We start from the raw sequence: 23,268 nt of genomic DNA on the forward strand, positions 1-23,268 counted from the left end.
GGGGACTGGCTTTATGTAAGTAGTGCTTGAGGAAGGTACATCAGAGAAGGAAGAAGAGGCAAGAGTGTTGCACCCAGGGTGACCATAGTAGAAAGGCCCTGGGGAAGGAAAAGAAGGAATGAAGACAAGACATATGGTGAGGGTGTCTGTGTGTGTGCCGGAGAACCCCCTGCATGTTTCATACAGAGTTACTAGTCAGGTAATGCCCAGATAAAAATTGACAGAGCGGGATGAAGGTTGAATTTGTGAAATGCAGACATCACTGAGAGAATTGCAGTTGTCTTACTGAGATAATCCTGCTATTGTGACTTCACTGTTGTATAGAAGACATCCAGCTGCTTGATTTTCCTTACATGGGAGATAGAGTAGGTAAAAACAAAAGCCAAGGGAAGGTCAATATAATGATAAGCTGTGTAGATGGCACTTTTTTGTATTTCAGAGGGTTCCTTCACTATTAAGATCTACCCTTCAATGTTGAAATGTTTGTGAATTAATGCTCCAAATGTACATTTGTAACAAGGCACATAAGCAGCTAAAATAGCAAATGCCTCAAAACATTTTAAAAATTACTCAAATAGCTATCACCTTTATAAATGTCCATGGCATATTTATATAATAAAATTAATAGCTCAGGATGAGAGAAGAGCTTAGGGAATAAAATTTATGAAGAAAAAGAACATTTTTCTTTGACTTTATATATAAGACATAGATTTAGTTTAATTTAGATGTGCTACAAAAAATAAATGGAAATACTATGTTATTTTCAACCTCTTCTTTTCTTTCGAGAGAGAGAGTGCAAGTGAGCAAGGGGTAGAGAGAGAGGGAGAGAAGTGGGACTCATGCTCACCCAAAGTGAGGCTCGAGCTCACCCACAACAGGCCTCCAGCTCACCGGAAGCGGAACTCAGCTCATCCAATGCAGGGCTCAAACTCACAAACCGTGATTTCATGACCTAAGGCAAAGTCAGATGCTTAACTGACTGAGCCACCCACGCATCTCTGGATGAAAATCACAAGTAGCAACTCCCTGGGTCTAAATATCTTTAATGAAACCTGGAAAGCATTATATACATTATTATTCAGATCATATCTAAGTTATATGACTATGTTGCTGTCCTAAAATATCTTCTGAAAATATATAATTAAAAAAATTTTTTTAATCTTTATTTTGGGAGAGAGCGTGTGAGCAGGGGAGGAGCAGAGAGAGAGGGAGACAAGAATCAGAAGCAGGCTCCAGGCTCTGAGCTGTCAGCACAGAGCCGGATGTGGGGCTCGAACTCATGAACTGTGAGATCATAACCTGAGCCGAAGTCGGATGCTTAAAGAACTGAGCCATCCAGGCGCCCCATATTCTGAAAATATTTTTAAAATATATGCAGGCCAACTGGCTTTACCTGTTTAAAGGACACATTTATAAAAATATACATTATCAGCGATAGATAAAAGTACCTCTGTTTATGATAGTATGATAAATAGAACAATCTCAAATGTGTGTTTGAAGTATTTGGACTTTGGAAATTTGGTTTTAATTTAAAAAGCAAAGTTACCATTTTCTGCAGTATTTGTTTATCTTTCTTATCTTAAATCAGAGCCAGCTAACCCAGTGATATCAAGTTGCCTTCTTCAAAACAGCATAACCTATTGACCCTTTGCGATTAGACATGGAAAATTTGACAAAGATCATGTCTTTATGGGATATGCAAAAATAATTTTCACCCACTTCTCAAATGTATTTATTTTTAGGGCAGTTCTTTAAGAGCTGCATAATATAGGTGAACAGAAATGTAAAAAGATCTCAAAAGTATATTTAAAATTTTTTTTCAGTTTATTTATTTATTTTGAGAGCACAAGTAGGGGAAGGGCAGAGAAAGGGGGAGAGTCTCAAGCAGACACTGTGCTGTCAGCATAGAGTCCGGTGCGGGGCTCAAACTCGCAAAACTGGGATCATGATCTGAGCAGAGAAATCAGTCAGATGTTCAACTGATTGAGCCACCCAGGTGCCCCTCAAAAGTATATTTTAAAATATGTTCTGCACTATAGCATAGTGGAAAAACATTGTACTAGAGGTTAACATACTTGGTTTCTGGCTCTTTGGTATTAACCAGGTAAATACCTCAGGCAGATGATTTCAATTCTCTGATCTTAATTTCCTAATCTATACTATAAGAGGGATGGACTAAATATATTCTAAATTCCCCTTCAAAAATACTATGACTCTGTAAAACTCTTGATGATAATAGTATTGATAGCTACAATTTGTTGAGGATTTGTAATATACTAGGAACTATGGTTAAGTACTTTGCATATCATTTTATTGAATCATGGATTTATTCAATTAACTAATGTTTATTCATTGTATATTATGTGCCAAATGCTGTGCTTGGTGCTGGTGCACAGTAGTGAACAAAACAGTAGGATCCTATTTTTATGCACCTCTTCTGTAAAGTATCTTTATTCTTCCCATTTTACAAATAAGAAACAGAAAATTTAATTTGTCCATTTATTTAAGGTCAAATGACTGACATTTTCCCAAGGCTCCATGGAAATAATGAGTATAGCAGTTTATAGAAAATCTAATAAATTTTGTCTCATGAGATTGGTTTTGCTTAAATTCATACAATGGCCATGAGTCACAGAACAAGGATGTTAGATGTGTTAATTTCACACAGATCTCAAATAAATTAGAAATAAAATCTCCTCATGATTAAAATGTATGACTCCTAGATATTCAAGGTGATTGGAAAGAAATACACAAAATTCATTGAGTCTAGTGGAAGATTACCAGGTAAAAGAAGTAGCAGACTGGACTTGGCATATTTCAAAAATGGTAGAACAATATCCAGTGGTTAGGTTGCTAAAGAGGATAGTTCAACATTGCTCTGAAAGTAGGATGTGTGAAAATTGCTGTGAAAATGGTGCCAAGATGCATAAAGTAAACATCACAGCATTTGGAGGATACTTAGCAGTCATGCATTATTTAACTAGGGCACTCCCAAAATCATGCTCAAAGTGGATGGTACTGGTTTCAAAGCTTCTCTCAGTTTCACTTTGAGCTCCTAATTCCCTGTGTCTTCCCACTCACCACAAAAGTTATTTGACTCTTTATGTGCATATCGTCTCTTCTCTCTTCACTAACCAATTAATCGTATATATGTATTTTTTAAAAAATAGTTTAAAAACACATATCAACTTTATTTCTTCCCTCCACTCTTCCACACTTAAGATCATATGAAATCTCTTACATGTATATTCAATTTATGGTTTTTGATAGCTTAATATTTCATTACATAAGTAGAGACTTCTACTTCAGAAGTAGCGACCAGGAACTGTGCCCCTGGATTTTCAAACATCTATTAATAGATACTTTTTTTTTTCTTTTCTAGGCTATTGTGGTGACTGATGGAGAGCGTATTCTTGGCTTGGGAGACCTTGGCTGTAATGGAATGGGCATCCCTGTGGGCAAGCTGGCACTGTATACAGCCTGTGGAGGGATGAATCCTCAAGAATGTCTGCCTGTTATTCTGGATGTGGGAACAGAAAATGAGGTAAACAATTTAAGTCTATAAGACAGGTGAATACCTTAAAATATAGCACCAATTCTTGCGTTTTGAGCTTTTTTCAAGAAGTTCATGAAATTCATTCTTTTCGGTCTAGTTCTCCCTCCCTCCTCAAACTCTTCCCCTAAGTCTTATAAGAAAATTATTCTTTCTCTTTTCCCTTTTTCTTCCCCTTCTCTATAACAAGATTAATCCTTCACTAGCTCTTTAGTGTTTAGTATCCTTTGATGAACATTCACACCACTATTCTACAGAGTATATGTTTTACTTTAGGAGATCATAGTTACTTTTTAAAATTATTGATTCCATACTATGCAGGAACTAATCCCAAAGGATTTACTAAGTTTAATCAGTGTGAAATGTAGTTTTAAAAGTCTGTTTAAACCTGTAGTAGATGATTTGGAATTTAGTGTTTCTCATTCCTGGATCAGTATTTTAGAATCTTAAAGTGTATATCAGTACACATTTTTGTTCATCCTTTGTTGCTAATAGTTAGATTCATTTGTAGTGATACATACTAGAAATTAAAGGTAGAATATGTACAGTTTTTATAGTTGTTTTCTTCCCTTCTAAAGCAATTAACCCGTTAGTAATATATTAGCTTGAACAGTTTTTATATTCATTAATAGAGAAAGTTATAATTTTTAACTTCCTACATATGTGAATGTTCATTTAACCTTTTATAAAGGAAATATTTTTGTTTTAAGTTTTATTTATTTATTTTGAGAGAGAGAGAAAGAGAGAGAGCACAAGCAGGAGAAGGGCAGAAAGAGAGAGGGAGAGAGAGAATCCCAAGCAGGCTCTGTGCTGTCAGTGTGGGAGATTGCCCAAAGCTGACTTTCAGGCTTGATAGTTCACTAAAAGGACTCAGATCTCACTGAAAGCTATTATAGTCACAATATAATGTATTATAGAGACAGGATATAGATTAAAATCAGTGAAAGGAAGAGATGCATAAGACAGAGTCTCAGGGTTCCAAATGTGAAGATTCTATTTTCCTTTCTGTGGAGTCAGGACAAATTACCCTGTGGTATTAATGTGTGAGATTGATACGTAACCCCCACTGTTCAGAGTTTTTATTTGGGCTCTATTACCTAGACATGATTGATTGATTGATTGCCCCTGTGAACTCGGGCACCTGTTTGATCGATTACATTTGGACCAAAGTCGCCCACCCCAAGTCACATGGTAATTTTTTCTGGTGTGGTCAGTCTCCACCTTGTGACAGTTAGTTGGGGCTCCTAGGCTGTTAAGTAAAATGGTCAGGCTGTATCCAAAATGGTTGAATGCTTGTGAATCATGTCACAGATTTATGTAAACAATAGGCAAAAATATATAAGAGACAAACACACAAAAGGAAAAATAAAAATGTTAAATTAAGTAGAAAATAAAATGTTAAAAATGTTAAAAATTAAGTAAAAAATAAAAATGTTAAATTAAGTAGAATTCAGTTTTAAACTCATATAAGATTATGGATTTGATCATTCAAACTTTTAAGGAAATGTAGCTCCTGTACTCTATAAAATGTTCCAGAGTATATTAAAATTCATAGCTTCACATTTCATTTTGAAAGGAACATAACCTTGATATCCAAACCTGGTAAAAAAGAAAAATAGCACATAACAAGAAACTGATAATTTGGCTCATGTTTACCCATCTTCCTACCTTTACCACTTTCTAGGTGTGTACTCTTGAAAAAGTTACTGAACTCTTCAGTGCTTCAGTTTCCTTTGTAAAATGAGTACCTGCTTATAGAGTTACCACAATTTAATACTCTTAGAGTGTTTATGATTGTGATTCAACGTTTATTTATTTTTGGGACGGAGAGAGACAGAGCATGAACGGGGGAGGGGCAGAGAGAGAGAGGGAGACACAGAATCGGAAACAGGCTCCAGGCTCTGAGCCATCAGCCCAGAGCCTGACGCGGGGCTCGAACTCACGGACCGCGAGATCGTGACCTGGCTGAAGTCGGACGCTTAACCGACTGCGCCACCCAGGCGCCCCAAGATTGTGATTAACATTTTGTAAGTACTTATTAAATGTTAGTTTTATGAATATAGATGCAGGAACAAAAATCTTTCATAAAATACTGGCAAACTGAATCCTGCAGAATACTTTTAATGTCAAAAATTATTCAAACTATTAGCAACATCATAATCCATGGTGCTATATTAGAGGAATTCCTTTAAAGTTATCAAGACACTTGTTATCACTGTTCTCTTTGATTATTCAGAAAGTACTAGCCTTTGCAATAAGACAAGAAAAACAAAGGTGATAGTTTCCTGGAAAAGACACAGTTTTCATTATTTATAGGTAATATGTTTATTGATGAAAACCAAGAAAATGAAGTAAAAATTATCATGACCAAATTAGAGCCCTCAGTAAAGTGATTGCTTGTAAAATAAATATTTTCTTTTAATGTTTGTTTATTTTTGAGACAGAGAGAGACAGAGTATGAGTGTGGGAGGGGCAGAGGGAGAGGGAGACACAGAATCCAAGGCAGGCTACAGGCTCCAAGCTGGCAGCACAGAGTCCAATGCGAGGCTTGAACTCATGGACCATGAGATCATGACCTGAGCCAAAGTCAGACGCTTGACTGACTGAGCCACCCAGGCGCCCCATGCTTATAAAATAAATGTTAAAACTCAACAGCTTTTCTAAGTATTTGTAATAACTAATCAACAAAAATTGTTCCATTTGCAATAGCAACAATGTTTATTCTGCTAATGTTTTATGGTATTCAAAATTTTAAGCAAAGAAATAGTGATATTTGATTTGGTTCATCAGAAGAATGATTTTTTTTTAAGTATACATCTGTCTTCTTTTTTTCCAAAAACTAATAGAGGTATGTTTTATTTATTAAGCAGAATATATTTTGTTTTTTAGTTAACTTTTTCATAATTTTATTCACTTTTGGGACACGTATCAACTGTATTTTGTTAACAATAAAGTACTTACATATCAGGAACAATAGAAGCCATTTAGATTCTAGATTAACTTTTCTGTTGCTTAAAATAGATAGAAATGCTCCAACACATGATTTTATTTTTCTGTTAGCTATTGGAGTTCAAAATCTGTTAGTAACACTCTAACTTATGAGCAATATAACCTGAATTTTTATGTTTATAGCTCTTAATTAATATATATTGGAGAATAGTGAAATATTTAGATTGAGATGAGTTGCTAACTCTTAATGTTCTTATTTAATTCATTCTGACCCTTTTTTCCTTTTATTTTTACTGCTGCTTTACTGAGAAGACACAATTCACTATGATATGACAGTGTAAAATATAATGGAGTTTTTATGTTGCTGCTTTATGTTCCACTTTCACATGTGGAAAATTGTTTGCTGTGAAAATATTCCTGTGATAAAGACTTTTTGTTTTTCCCTGTGGTAAAAGCTTTTAATCTTCTGTCTTTTGTGAATCTCTGTCCAGTTTGGCACCTCATGATAAAAATATACAAACAATTGATAAAATAACTTACTTCCTTATCCAGAATAATGTAGGAAAGTTTGAGAACTAGATCCGTTTTTATAAATTATAAATGTTTCGTCTTTTATTACAAATGCCTATATTGAGTAGTAATGAAAACAGGAAAGAAATTAGGAGTCCATTGATAAGACATTCTTCACTTGGTATAAATCATACTCACCTGACTTCTTAAATCTCTGCAGCTTTCACCTAAAGAAGGTTTAAAGATCAAAGACAGTAATGGAGTGCCTGGCTGGTTCAGTTGGGAGAGCATGTGACTCTTGATCTCGAAGTTATAAGTTCAAGCCCCATGTTGGATGTAGAGTATTACTTAAAAATAGAATCTTAAAAAAAAAAAAAGAACAAAGACACTGAAACTGAGCCATAAAAGTGCTTGGCTAAAAAATACTCTTTTTCTTTAGGTTAATAAAGCAAAGCATTCATTTAGTCAAGATATATGTATATCTGTCTTATTTTTCATCCGTTACTTTATAGGTCACATTTTCTTTATGTTCCTTGTGAAACAGTTGCTGTGTACAATTTACTTCAAGTAAATTTTCTTCAGTTGTCTTTTAACAGCATCCCATATTCAGTTTCTTTTTAAATCATTATTGCAAAATCTTTTTGTAGTAATCATGTTTATTATTTGTCTATTTTTCTTATATAAGTGACCAATATCAAAGTTTGCTGTTTGACTAAAGATGTGAGTAGATGTTCCTTGTGTCCCCTACATGCTGATCTAGGTTTTATTAGGTCGTGAAGACTGCTTCATGTATTACGTGGTGTATTTTCTAGGGCTGCCAAAACAGTACTACAAACTGGGTGGTTAACCAGTAGAAATCTATTTTCTCAGGGTACTGAAGGCTAGAAATCCAAGATCAAGGTGTTGACAGGGTTAATTTCTTCTAAGGTCTCTCTTCTTGGCTTTTCTTCCTCTGGTTTTTCTCCAGTGTCTTCACGTGGTCTTTCCTCTGTGTGCATCTGTGGTCTAATATTTTCTTATAAGAACACTAGTTATATTGGATTATGACCCACCCTAATGACCTCATTTAACTTAATTACCTCTTTAAAAGACTCCATTTCCAAATATATTCTGAGGTGTTGGGAGTTAGGACTTCAACATACGGTTTTGGTGAGGACACAATTTGGCCCATAACATTTGGTCACTCTTAAAGAGGGCATGGGCACTTGTTTTTTGCATAGTTATTCTTTATTTATGAAATCATTGCTCTAGGTCTCAGATTTCTGATTCAGGTTTTATGTTTCGTTTGCCCTTCGGTTCATGTTTACAGTGTATCTAGATCTAGAATCCTTACTGGAACTTGAACTCACAAAGTCGAAGCCTTCTTGCATTCAGAAAATTCCCCCTTGTCTTCCAGAAACTGCTCTTCATATTTGGCATGAATCAGCTATGATGGAGAGAAACTGAAGAAAAACCTTACAGACCTTATGTCATATATAGCTGCCATGTATCTTTTAGCCCTTGCACAGAAACTAGTGTTGGTGCTAAAATGTGGTTTTAATGTGTTAGTTTTCTATTGCTACCGTAAAAAGTTATTACAAACTTAATGCCTTAAACAATACAAATATATTACATTATAGTTCTATAGGTCAAAAGTCTGACACAAATCTCAAAATCTCAAAAATCATTAAAGGTGTCTACAGGACTGTGTTTCATATCCTGTCTTTTCCAGCTTCTAAAGACTGCCTCCATTCCTTGGTTCATGGTACTCTTTTTCCATTTTCAAGCTAGCAATGTAGTGTCTTTCTGGCTTTACTTCCATTGTCACATCTCTTTCTCTGACTACAGCCAGGAAAGATTTTTCAATTTTCAAGACTCACCCTTAATCACATCTCCAGTCCTTTTTGCTACATAAGGTAACATGTTTACTGTTCTAAGAATAGGGGAACTCATTATTCTGCCTACCATTGGGTCCCAGATAGAATGTCATTTGTCCCTCCACCCTCCTTCATTTCTGTCTTCTTCCTTTCATATTATGGGATTGCTTGTCACTTCAGACAAGTGATCCTGCACTGGAATGAAGACTAATCATTACAGTAAAGCCAGAGGAAAGAAGATCGCTCAGTTTCCAGGCTTTCGGTTTGTAGTGTCACATGCTTACTTTTTGTGGTCTCTTTTTATCTCATCCTCTCTAAATTAGATGATAATGGATGGTATCAAGAATTTCTTTATTTTTTGAGATACTAAACCAATGCCTTGGAAATGAAATGAGGTGTCTTCAGTTTGGTTTATACGCACTAAAACTATCAGGAAGTTCTTGAAGTTTGTGATCTATTTAGGAATACCCATTATATAAACTAAAATAGGACAAAATATTTACCTGAGACAGAAACCTTTGGGGAAGTAGAATACTTTTATTTTAACTTAATAATATAAATTTGAAATTGGTGGTTCTCAATATATGTTCCATGAAGCAACTACTTCAGAATTACCAGGGGTGCATGTTAAGAATGCAAAATCCTGGGGTGCCTGGGTGGCTCAGTTGGTTGAGCATCTGACTTCTGCTCAGGTCATGGTCTCATGGTCCATGGGTTTGAGCCCTGTGTTGGGCTCTGTGCTGACAGCTCGGAGCCTGGAGCCTGCTTCAGATTCTGTGTTTCCCTCTCTCTCACTGCCCTCCCCTGTTCACTCTCTGTCTCTCTCTCTCAAAAATAAATAAAACATTAAAAAAAAAAAAAGAATGCAGAATCCTGGGCCCTGCTTCAGATTTACTGAATCACAGTCAGATTTTAATCACTTTTACTTCTACCACGTTTTAAAATTTGTGCCAGCTCATATGCATGCTGACATTTAAAGTATTGCTTTTATGCAATATTTAAAATTTTATGTCTCAGACTCTTGACTGAATGTTGGCAGTTGGTTTGCTTAATTGTACTGATGATATGAGCCAGCAAAATAGCTAAAATTATATACTATTTACAGAACCTGATTTTTTCATTTGAAAATGAGTAAATAACAACAAAGAAAATGCTTATCTGTATATTATAAATAAAACTTAAAAACAAATGCTAAAGTGGGGAGTGTTCATACCATTACAGATAAATATTGATAATATTCTGAATATTTAGAGAACACTTTGAAGTCAATAAGAAAATGTCAAATGTGAAATGTAAAAATTGCCTAGGGACATATGGGCATAGATAATTTACAAATGAAGAAATAAAAATGATCAATAAACTTATAAAAAAACATTTAACAGTATTAGAAGAAAAATACAAATGAATGCTACTTGACAACATTTTATATATACAAATATATGTATTTTTATATATTTAATATTTGTGTATTTAATATATATTTATATGTATATTATATATATATATATACACACACACACACACATATTTATGGAAAGATAATACTTTTACTTGAAGCTGCAACAAAATAGATATACAGATAGTTCCTGACTTATGATGGTTTGGCTTAGGATTTTTGGATTTCACATTGGTGCCAAAGCTATATGCATGCAGTACAAACCATACTTCACATTGTGAATTTTGATCTTTTCCCAGGCCAGTGGTATGTGGTATGATCTTCTGTCTCTCTTGTGATGCTGGGCAGAGGCAGCCATCTGCAGCTCCCAGTGAGCCACACGGTCACGAAGTTAAACAGCCAATACGCTTACATTCTGTACCCAGACAGCCATTCTATTCTTCAGTGGAGTATTCAAGAAATTAAATGAGATATCCAGCACATTGTTATAAAATAGGCTTTTTGTAGATGATTGTGCCCAAGTGTAGACTAATATAAGTGTTCTGAACACATTTAAGGGAGGCCAGACTAAGCTATGCTTTTCATAGGTTAGGTGTATTAAATGCATTTTCAAGATATTTTCAATTTATGATGGGTTTATTGGGATGTAAGTCTATCATAAGAAAGATCTGTACTTATGTGTCATTGGGTGGAGATGTTAATTTGTTCATCCTTTCTAGGAGGCCAGAATTTGAATACAGATCACAAGTTTTTAAAGTGTTCATCTAATGACCTGAAAACTCCTCATGATATATTCTATGTGAAAAGGGGTTATAAAACAGTCTATGATATTGTCATACATTTGGAGAGATAATATTCTACATGCATAGACATAAAGAAAAGGACCTAGAAGAATATGCATCAAGATACTAGTAGTCAGTAGAGATTATTGGTATTCTTTGTTTCTAATTTTACTTTTCAGTGTTCTCAAATTTTCTGATAGGCAAACATTGCCTTTGTAATGAAAAAAGAATCCTTAAAATATTAAGAAACTTTTTTTCTGACTACCAGATTTTTGTAACTTGTTGGAAAAAATCTGAATACAGAATATTTAGGGTGTTCACAGGATAAAAATCATTAAATTTAGGATATGTCCACAGATACAGGATGCCTGGCAACCCTAAACACACACTAACGTCTATTTAGGAATGAAAAATAAATTATTTTTTTGATTCTTAAGAAAATATTTTTAATTCTCCATCTCCATATTGGAAAGGCAGGAATGTGAGAGATCAGAACAAGGTGAAAGTTGATAATGATTTCTGTTAGCATTAAATAAATGAATACTTTGAATAAAAATTTCCAAGTTTCCAGAAATGGGATATTGTTAATGAGTAATTAGCTTCACCAGTGTATTCCCTCCTTCTCTCCTTTTTGGAACTCTCTTATATTTCCATATGTTTTGTCTTTTACTGTTTTTCCCCTACTCTTTCTCCTTCTTTCATGCTTATAAGTCGTTAGTGACACCACATGTATTGTATGTGACATCTCTTGCTAAAGAAAGTCTAACCTTTTTTAAGTGTTTGCTTAATATCAAGTCTTTCATTTATTCTCCATCAAAGATGTATTAAATGTTTACTTATGGCCATAAGAAGTTTTTAATACAATGAATTAATATCACTTGTATGCCAAGCTAGTTGGTCTATGGAGCCATTATCAAAATTGGGTAATCTTGTTAAATTGTTTTGTGTAGATACTAATTTTTTTGGTCAGAAAGCTCTCCATGAATGCACTCAAGCCTTAATTGTCATGACATTTTTTAAAAATAGTAACTTTTGACAAGGACATTATGACTGGAAGAATTTTATAACTTCCTGGTTTAATTCAAAAGCTTTATCTTGTTTATAAATCTTCATAATTGACCCTTCATTGTAGTCAGACTTCTTTATGATATATACTTTAATTATTAGCATGGGAAAGAATGAGAGAAAAGAGAAGAGGGGACGTGTAACATCTTTTCTCAATTGTGTTCTTTTTCTAATTCACATTTTCGAAGTCCAAATATATTCCACACATGGAGAAGGTATTTTAATTCTGGCAGCCATTAGTAGCTCATTGGCACTTCAACCTCAGCTTTTAAGAAGCCTGCCAGTAGATTGTTTAAAGTTTTCAGGCCTCACAAAACAGCTGGGCTTTACAACAGCACTGTTTTAGATTTTACATTTCATCTGAAATACATTTATATGATTAAATATGTTAACTTCCAGCTAGTTGGAAAGCCTTAAGTCATGGTTGTGTAGTACATTATAAGTAGGATGACCACATAATCTATTGGCCAAACCCACTGAAAGAGGATGCTGTTAATAACTATACTAGGATAATAGGTATGAACTGGGCTGTAATTTCTGTTGACTTTTAGCAAATCCCAGCTCAGATGATTCAGATGGTTAACCTTTTAACATCACAACACCTGCAAAAACATATCATTTATCCATAATAAACCACATCCAAATTTAGTGACTTCTAACAATTACTATTTTATTAATGTTATTGATTCACTGGGATTGGTAGGAAGGCCAGGATGCTTATCACAGCCTTTTTCCATCTAGATTCTCATCCTTCACAAATTGTTTACATTCTACATGTAAAATATGCACATCTCCATCCTAGGTTCCCAGAAGTTTCATCCCACAACAACAGCAGGCCCAAAGTTCAGGATCCTGTCATCTAAATCAGGTCTAGATGCAAATGAAGCTTCTTGTGTTTTATTCCTTGGTGTGGCTGCTCTTAGCTATTCAGTGGTGAGGCAGGAACAGAATAACCATAATCAACACTTTGATTCAAAATGGGAGGAATAAGAATCATATTACTCTCAGTGGCTCATGGCAATTTTGAATTGCCACTGGACACATGTTGCCAGGCTGCCTACCTAGGGGGAGGGCATATTTTTTGAAGGGGGCCTAGTTGTGTTTCCTAAGAGTGGTTCTGTAGTTCATTGTTCTTTTAGGCTTTTGGATCTGAGTCTGAGCTCTTGGCGTTGTCCTTTGAGCTATCCCTCCTTTTCCATAAGAAATGGCCATGTTGCAGCTGAATAGCTTTCTCTGTCTGCTCTCTGCCTGTGGAAAGTTGGGGGCCCAGAGAAGTATTTTCATTTTGGAGTGTCCCTGTTCCAAATCGTCCAAATAGTACAGTACCCTAAAAAATTTTTTGAAGACTTTTTATATGAGACTGTCTACTTCATTAAGGAAAGGACTTACTCATAATTCTTTTCAAAACAGACCTTCTCCTGACATTGGCTGCCATATCAGAATTCTGCAGAACCAGTTCTTTTTATCTAGTCAAGATGGTCTGTTAGGCTCCAATTTAAATCAGAGTTTTCCACAAAAGGTGTGCTAACTACACAGTTGAATCTTTGACTGCAGGCCTTATTTTACTTTGGAAATCTTTCACAAGCAAGTCTTGTGTCCTCTGTATTCTCTTTAAATTTTGCTCACAAGCTAAACATTTCCTTATTTACCTCATCTCTGTTTTGACTTTATCATACAGCTAAGAGAAGCCAATTTACACATTCAGCATTCTGCCCGGGTATCTCCTTAGCCAGATTCACAAGTTCTTTAGGTACATCGTCTGTGTTTCAGGTTACAGAAGATGACAGTTTTTCCATTGTTTCACTATAACATGACATAGAATGCAATTTTCTTTCTAGTCCACAGAAGCAGTTTGTCTTTTTAAATTTGTTTCAGCAATATTTTGTAGTTTCTAGTGTATAGGGCTTACACACATTCTCTGAAATATATCCCTGTGAATTTTATGTTTTGGAATGCTATTGTAAATGAGGTTATATATTTTATTTCATTTTCAACTGGTCATTGCTAGTATATAGAGATATAGTTGATTTGTGTATGTTGATCTTAGATCTACTGTGTTAAATTCACATATTTTTTTTCTAGTGGGTTATTTTGTGTGTATAGATTTCTAAGTATTTTCCATGTACGTGATCATGTATGTACAAATAAAAACAGTTTACTTTTTTCTTTCCAGCCTATATTCTTATGTTTTCTTTTTCTTGTCTTATTGTAACGGCTTGGGTCTCCAGTATAGTGTTGAATAGTGATAGTAGATATCTTTGCTTATTTCCAGTCTTAGGGGAATAGCATCCAATCTTTCACTGTTAAATATATTATTAGCTGTGGTTTTCCCACAGATGCCCTCTATTAGGAAGCATCCTAATAGAGGAAGGTTGAGGAAGTTCCTACCTTACTGTTCCTACTTTACTGAGAGCTTTTGTTATGTATGCATTTTATACATTGAAAAAATTGATCTCATAAAAAACACTATTACTTATACCAAAACTTGAACAGAGTAAACTTGAGCTTTGTAAAATTTAAAAAGTTTAAGAAAACTTTAGTTAAGGCTAAAAATTTATTTTTAATATCAGCCAGTTAATATATTAAAACTGTAATTAAAATGCTTGTTGAAGATTTTACTTTCAAAAACAAAATAAATCTAAGAAAAGAATTGGTATCTTTCCATTTCCTAAACTAATGTAATACTTCAAAATTCAGTATTATTTTTCTATATGATAAACTTTGCCTGTAAAGTCTGAATTGAAGTCTTCTAATTAGCACTACTGAGAGATTTTAATTCCTTTTATTATCCCCAAAATAAGGCAGAATGTTTTAATGTCTAGTAATTACTTTTCTTATTTGACATATGAATACTGTAGATATGTAATACTAATAAAATATAATACTCTGTAGGTGAATTCTGCCTCAGTATGGAAAGATTTTATTTCCATTTCTAAGCTCAGAAAGTATGAATGATATACCTATAATTATTTCTATATCTATGGTAACTTTTTTTTTTAATAGGATTTACTTAAAGATCCGTTGTACATTGGGCTACGGCAGAGAAGAGTGAGAGGTCCTGAATATGATGACTTTTTGGATGAATTCATGGAGGCAGTTTCTTCCAAGTACGTATAATCTTTATTTATCTTTATTTGAATTGAATTTCAAAAATTTAAAGATAACCTAACATAATAAACTACACAAGTATCCAAGTTTGGTGTAGTGTGTTTAGTAATTGGAAGGGATTTGTTTGAAATGCGGGCGCATGCACACACACACATACACTGTCATGGTTATTAGTGACTAAATGATAAAGTCATGTATCTGTCTCAAAAAAGATTGTCTCTGGGGGAGCCTGAGTGGCTCAGTGGGTTAAGTGTCCCACTTCAACTTAGGTCATGATCTCGAGGTTGGCGAGTTTGAACCCTGCATTGGGCTTCGTGCTGACAGCTCAGAGCCTGGAGCCTGCTTTGGATTCTGTGCCTCCATTTCTCTCTGCCCATCCCCCGCTTACACTCTGTCTTTCTCTCTCAAAAATAAACAAACATTAAAAAAAAAATAAAAAAACTGTTGTCTCTGTTGCTATTCCTGAAGATACTTTTACAAAAATCTTTAGATCTTGTGGTTATTGAAATACATGATTATGGTGAAGGAGGCAGTAGTCAGTGACCAAATTACCTGAGCAAGACTTTCTGTGATTATTGGCAGTCTGTACTTCATTTCTGGCTGCTGATAAAATGTGATCTTTAGTCATCTTTGTGGGTGTATCTGACCCTTTTGTGGTAGGAGAAGCAGAGGAAGTGGGGAGCAAGTGTGAGTTAGTATAAGCCACAAGTCCAGAATGGTGTTTAAGAAACAGGACATCCAATCACAGTTCATGAGTCTCTGATTAAATCTACAGTATATGATTAAAGTGCACTACTGTATTTCACCTAGTTTCAATAGCACTTGATTGTGGGCCAAGTACTACTATAAAGTTTTCCATTTTTTTTTCTTTCAACAGAGAAATTTCCACCATAATTTAGTAATGTATTCTGCGATAATTTTGTCACACTAATGGACAGTCATCCCATTTGCTACTACCACAAAAACCAAGTACTATTTTAAAAAAAATATGTTGCCTTGGTTTTTCATAGAAATAAACTCATCATTAGAATGAGCTGTAACTAGAGACATACTTATGGGTTTTTTTTAGTGTAAGGTTTAATTTTAAGAAGTTGTATGCAACAGCAGAAAGTGCTTTCATCAGCTTGCACAATATTTAGAATATATTGAGTCTCCTATTGCCCAAGGTTTCAAGGAAGAGTATATTTGCCAGTTAGCATGGGCTACTTTTTAAACACACATGCCTGATTTATTTATTGTTGTTATTAACTTACTTGGTTAAGCTGTACTTATTCATAGAAATAGTTGGAAAACTGTACAGTTTAAGCTCAAGATTGCATGGTACAGTTAATTCCAGTTAGATACTTAAGGGAACACTGATTTCTGCCAATCCCCCCCCACCTCACCCAATACTATGTTGTATTTTTTTCTAGTAGTTTAATTTCTAGTAGTTTCTCATATATAATGTAATGTTTTGAAATTACCTGTAACTTTTTAGGTAGCAACACTAATCAGGAGATTATGTTAGGGGTGCCCAGCTAGCTCAGTTGGTGAAGCATGCAACTCTTGATCTCAGGGATTGTGAGTTTGAGCCCCACGTTGGGTGTAGAGATTACGTAAAAATAAAATTCTTTTTAAAAAACCCCAGAGGAGCACCTGGGTGACTCAGTTGGTTAAGTGTCTGACTTCGGCTCAGGTCATGATCTTACAGTTTGTGGGTTTGAGCCTTGCGTTCGGCTCTGTCCTAACAGCTCAGAGCCTGGAGCCTGCTTTGGATTCTGTGTCTCCCTCTGTCTCTCTGCCCCTCCCACACTCATGCTGTCTCCATCTCTCTCTCAAAAAATGCACTAACATTAAAAAAAAAAACCCAAAACAGAGAGTATGTAGGGAACATTGTGCCACTATAAAAGAAGAGGAAAATGCTGTTCTTAGCATAATTGTTTTTATTGTCTATTTGAGTAAGTAGATTCTATCTTTATATACACGACTTCAGTATACTTACAAAGAAACTGTTACACAAGTTTATGAACATAGTTTGTATGTCTTATATACTTAATATACATACTTAAATGCTGATGAAATAAAATAGAAATAATTCTATTAGAATCAGTGAGAAGCTTTCTGGAGAAAATGAGATATGAGCTAATTTTGAATGCTCTGTGTCAATATAGAGTCAGAAAAGCTTTTTTTAAAAAACAGTGAATTGAAGGATTACCTGAGATCTTTGATAAGGATATAGAGATTGATGAAAAGTCAATACTTTTAAATGCAGAGAGCACCTGCAGGAATATCAGGAATTCTATATGGGCTCTTCCCAGAGAAGAATCCCAAAGATTTTTCAAAAATATTTCTAGCATGTTGCTGCTTTGGTAAAAGTTTTCTAGAAGAGACACCAATTAAATTGGGAAATGGTTCTGAAGATAAGCCCAAGATTATTTAAAAAGAACATGTAACTTAAATTCAAGGTGGAAGATGACTGTTGCAAATTGACTTACTCAGGAACCAGGTTCCGAGATGGAGTTCATTAAGGAGTACCTTTGGAATGAACCCCTTTGCAAGGGAGGGGACAGAAATAGGAGTGGATAAGAGAAGTTGAGCTGCAATGTGGAACCACCAACAGCTTTGGATAACTTCATTGGAATCATCCTTGCATTCCAGTTAGATACTTAAGGGAACACTGATTTCTGCCAATCCCCCCCCACCTCACCCAATACTATGTTGTATTTTTTACTTATTACATTCTCAGGGTTGGGTGGGTCAATTTCAAATTCTTCCTCTTGACTTTCTTCACAACTATAGCTCTTTACCTCCTAGGCCAAGGACTTTATATGGGTGTATGGCACTTACTAAGTCTGTTCTGATTATGCATTTGGGGACTGAGGAAATCAGTCTGTAGTCCTAATGGATGGACCCATTATGAACTAGACTTTGGTCAGGGCTTCATTTATTACTGGCTTCCAAACGCCTCTACTCTAATGAGGAGGTTGACATTATATAGATGCTTTAGGTCTTCTGATATCACTGTCAACTCTGTGCCCTTGACATGTTTGGGTATCCCCTGTCCCCAGAGCACAGTTACTGAATAAAGGGCTATAGGTTCCATTGGAGAAGGATTAAGGGAATTATTACCCTGTATTCTTGCCATGGTGTTGGAAGACCTTTCCCTCTGGATTTTTTTTAAGTTTGTTTATTTATTTTGAGAGAGAGAGAGAGAGAGAGAGAGAGAGAATCCCAAGCAGGCTCCACACTGTGAGCATGGAGCCCACCATGGGCCTCCATCTCACGAGACACGAGAACATGACCTGATCCCAAATCACGAGTCAGATGCTTAACCGACTGAGCCACCCAGGCACCATCCACCCCCCACCCACCAGGCTTCTAGATGGTTCTGAGTTAAAAAATTAGGTCAGGTTTGGAAACTGAGTGAGAGATTGTGACTTCACTGGGGCAGTTTCCCTCAGATTTGTTCATTCATCTATGATTTATTTTGATTGTACATATTGAGTAGTAGCCTTGTCAGCTGTTTTGCCTCTAGAGATGCTGTATTTTTAAACTATCTCTCTGTGGGTCAGCCCCTCACTAACCCCAGCCTTGCCACTCTAATGATAATTATGTCCACCTAGCTTCTCATGGCTTCTGACCCTTAGCTGGTCCTATCATCCCCATTGCTATCATTGACCCTAATTCTTTTAACAGCCTTTCCTTCTGTCAGTTCTGGCCTTTAGAAAAGAACCACCACAAAACTTACTAATGTGGATATCTTCTCATTGGCATATTCCTTATTGCTTTGTATATGGTGTGTTTTCTGGACCTTCAAGTGGAACATAGTAATTTGATGGGTTTTCTGGTCTTACTTAGCACGTGCATTCTAGAATTACTCTCAGACACTCATGATCCCCCTTCTGCCATCTGCCACAGCATTCCTGGCATTTCAGCAATATTCATATGAGCCTTTACCTTCTCTCTTTCCAGGAACCATCCTAGTAGTGAATTTATACCATCTCCTGAGATTCTTACTGGTGGTAAATCCTGCATCTCAGGATAGTGCCTTCTAATCGATAAACTCTTATCTAATACTTAAATTCCAGCCCCTTTGAGCAGAATTTAATCTCATATGTACTCTTCTGACTAATATAAAGTAGCTAGATCTTGCAGTTTCTTTGTGGAATATTCCCTTTCTTCCTTTGTTAGGCCTAGTATGTCTTAGGTGGGTTATATTGTGACATAACCCTGGCTATAGGCCCAAGGGTCTGGAGAGGAGGTGAAGGTGGATGGAGGTTAGGAAGGCACATGTTGTCTTAGGAGGGGGAAGCTTCTGTGTACGTGATTCCCAAGAAGTAAAGGGCAGACCATTTTTGTGGCTTCAGAATGTTTTAAGGGAATCTGGAAATTCAAGATTTTGGGAGGCATCAAACCAGACATCTCATCTCATGTGTCAGGATCCAATCAGGAACCTGACTTAGCAGATCTACCTTGTTAAAGTTTTGGAGTGTTTGACCCCTCTGATGATTAATGCCTTATTCCTGGTGATTAACTTTCTCTGCTCAGGAGCTGTAGGATCTGAGAGCATTTTTGTATCTATTAGAGAGGTCCTCTGGCTTTTACGTTACATTACTCAGTACCATGTCACAGCATTCAGTATAATGACATTTAGATAAAGATAAAAATTAAGCAGAAAAAAAGTTTCAAGGTAGCTGTAATTAAGGCATATCTTAGAATCTGTTCAATAGACTATTTCTGATATTCTGTTATCAAGTCATATGACAGACATATGCTGGCTCCTGCAAAATATTTTTGGTTTAGAAAAATTGGCTACCGGGGGCACCTGGGTGGCTCAGTCGATTAAATGTCTGATTTTGGCTCAGGTCATGATCTCACTTTTTGTGAGTTTGAGCCCCCACATCAAGCTCTGTTCTGGCAGCTTGGAGCCTGGAGCCTGCTTCAGATTCTGTGTCTCCTTCTTTCTCGACCCCTCCCCTGTCTCTTTCTCTCTCAAAAATAAATAAACATAAAAAAATTAGAAAAAGAAAGAGGGGCGCCTGGATGGTTCAGTCAGTTGAGCATACGACTTCGGCTCAGGTCGTGATCTCACAGTTTGTGAGTTCGCGCCTCACATCAGACTCTGTGCTGACAGCTTGGAGCCTGGATCCTGCTTCGGATTCTGTGTCTCCCCATCTCTCTGCTTCTAACCCACTTGCATTCTGTCTCTGTCTCTCTCAAAAATAAATAGATATTAAATTTTTTTGTAATAAGTAGAAAAGAAAAGAAAAATTGGCTTTTGGAGCAGGCCATTGAATTCCCCCAACTACCTGTGCCCTAACAGGAGCTAGATCTCTGTGGTAAAAGTGTCTTGTCAAACTACCTAGTTTTTCTTCCTTATTGTTTTGATTCATTTTTCATTTGTTGAGAGTCAGGCACTGTGTTTGGTGCTGGGGATACAGGGATGAATAAAACAAAAATAATCCCTGTCTTTCATATAGCTTATTGTTTACTAGAGGATACAGATAATAAACAAGTAAACCAGCAAATAATCAGATGAAACAATGAAACCGTAATAAATGTAACAAAGGAAACAAATTGCTGTCTAAGAATAATAGGTGACTTAATTTATGTAAATCAGATGAATGTTATAGATGCAGTTATCTCTTTTTGAGCATAGATTTTACTTTTTTTATGTTTACTTTATTAATAGATACAGGTAATTTCTGTTACGAAGTCTATTGCTAAAGTCGTGATACTCTTTCAGTTATACTTTTGTTGAAAATTAGGTGAGCTCTTTGATTACAGTTAGGTAAATTAATAAACAACAGAAAAACTGAATTCAGAAGTACTGATAAATTAGTCTGGATTAATTAGCCTGGATGTTAATCAGCATCTCCAGGTCTGTTTTCCTGGTACTTGCCTTTTCAACAGTTTCATCAATTGGGCCTAGTAATTCTACATCTGAGAGTATAGTTAAGAAAATAATACCAAATAAAGAATGAATTTGATGCCCAAATATATTCACTGAGCATTTTCATTATATGATTTTCTTCCCTTTGTTTCCAGCACACTCTCTTTGGCTTCCTTCTACCTCAGTGATGGCCCCTACACACTTTGCTTGTCTTGTTTATTCTCATCCCCCTAACCTCTATACTTTAGTGTGCTTCAGGGTTGGAGCTTAAAACTCTTCTCTTTACTATTATCCTCACTTCCTTGGTGACCTCATCTAGTCATTCATCTTTTTGGCAAGAGGGAGTTTTTTTCATGTTTATTAAAAATTGTTATTGAAATATAGTGACATACAATGTTATATTGGCTTCATTTTTTAAAGTAATTTTTAATTTTAATTCCAGTATTGTTAACATACAGTGTTCTATTAGTTTCAGGGGCACAATATCGTGATTCAACAATTCTATACATTACTCAGTACTCATGTGATAAGTGTGCCCTGCATCCCCATCACCTATTTCGCCCATCCCCCTACCTCCCCATCTGGTAACCACCTGTTTGTTCTCCATAGTTGAGAGTCTGTTTCTTGGTTTCTCTCTCTCTCTCTCTCTTTTTATTCCCTGTGCTCATTTGTTTTGTTTCTTAAGTTCCACATGAATGAAATTGTATGGTATTTGTCTTTCTCTGATTTATTTTACTGAGCATAATAATCTCTAGCTCCATCCATATGGTTGCAAATGGCAAGAATTAATTCTTTTTTATGACTGAATAACATTCTGTTTTGTATACATATGCCACATCTTCTTTATCCATTTGTCACTTGGTGAACACTTGAGCTGCTTCCATAGTTTGTCTGTTGCAAATAATGCTGCAATACATATAGGGGTGCATATGTACTTTCAAACTAGTGTTTTTGTATTTTGGGGGTAAATAGGCAGTAGTATGATTACTGGATTATAAGGTAGTTCTATTTTTAACTTATTTCACTTTCAGGTGTACTATAGAGTGATGCAACAATTCTATACATCACACAGTTCTTACCACGGTAAGGATAGTTACCATCTGTCACCATATGTTATCATAATATTGACTATATTCCCAAATGCTGTACTTTTCATCCCTGTGATTTATTTATTGTACAACCGGAAGTTTGTAACTCTTAATCTCCTTTACCTATTTCACCTATCCCCTACTCCTCTCTCGTTGGGCAACCACCAGTTTGTTCTCTATATTTGTGAGCTCTTTTTGTTGTTGTTGTTTTGTTATTTTGGTTGTTTGTTCAATTTTTAAAAATTGAAGTATAGTTGACACACAAAGTTACATTAGTTTCAAGTGTACAACATAGTGATTCAACAACTCTATAAATTATGCTACACTTACTGCCAGTGTAGTTACCATCTGTCACCATACACTATTAAAATACCATCAACTGTATTGCTTTTATCTTTTATCTCTGTGACTTATTCATTCCATAACTGGAAGCCTGTACCTCTCATTCTCCTTGCCTCATTTTACCCATCTGTCTTGCCTCTTCCCTCTGGCAGCCACCAATTTGTTCGCTGTATGTATGGGTTTCTTTCTGTCTTTTTTTTGTGTGTTTTGTTTTTTAGGTTTCACATGTAAGTGAAATCAAATGGTATTTGTCTTTCTCTGACTTATTTCACTTAGCCTAATACTCTTTAGGTCCATCCATGTTCTCACAAATGGCAAGATATCATTTTTTTTTATGGTTGAGTAATATTTCATTGTGTACATACACCACATATTCTTTATCCATTCATCTATTGATGGACACATGGGTTGCTTCCATATCTTGAGTATTATATGTATAACGCTTCATATTTACATATTGTGTACAAATATGTAAATATATAAATAATTGCATATTTATTGTAAATAAGGATGCATATATCTTTTAGAATTAGTGTTTTTTGTTTTCCTTGGATAAATAGCCAATAGTGGAACTACTGGATCATATGACATTTTTGTTTTTAAGTTTTTGAGGAACCTCCATAGTCTTTCTCACAGTGATTACACCCATTTACATTCCCACCAGCAATGCACAAGGCTTCCCTTTTCTCTACATCCTTGCCAAGGCTTGTCACTTCTTGTGTACAAGTATACCAGGAAGAAGTCTCG

At 35.5% G+C, this 23,268-nt stretch overlaps 1 protein-coding gene across 1 annotated transcript in view; it reads left to right on the top strand.

The window, feature by feature from the left end:
• Positions 1–23,268, top strand: part of ME1 (malic enzyme 1) — a 190,322-nt gene that overhangs the window by 78,604 nt on the left and 88,450 nt on the right. Inside the window, exons 5-6 of the mRNA XM_027057335.2 lie at positions 3,383–3,544; positions 15,115–15,218. Of these exons, the coding sequence (XP_026913136.1) occupies positions 3,383–3,544; positions 15,115–15,218 (266 nt within the window). The remainder of the gene's footprint in view (positions 1–3,382; positions 3,545–15,114; positions 15,219–23,268) is intronic.

The sequence above is a fragment of the Acinonyx jubatus genome, chromosome B2 (assembly GCF_027475565.1).
Source record: "Acinonyx jubatus isolate Ajub_Pintada_27869175 chromosome B2, VMU_Ajub_asm_v1.0, whole genome shotgun sequence".
NCBI lineage: Eukaryota > Metazoa > Chordata > Mammalia > Carnivora > Felidae > Acinonyx > Acinonyx jubatus.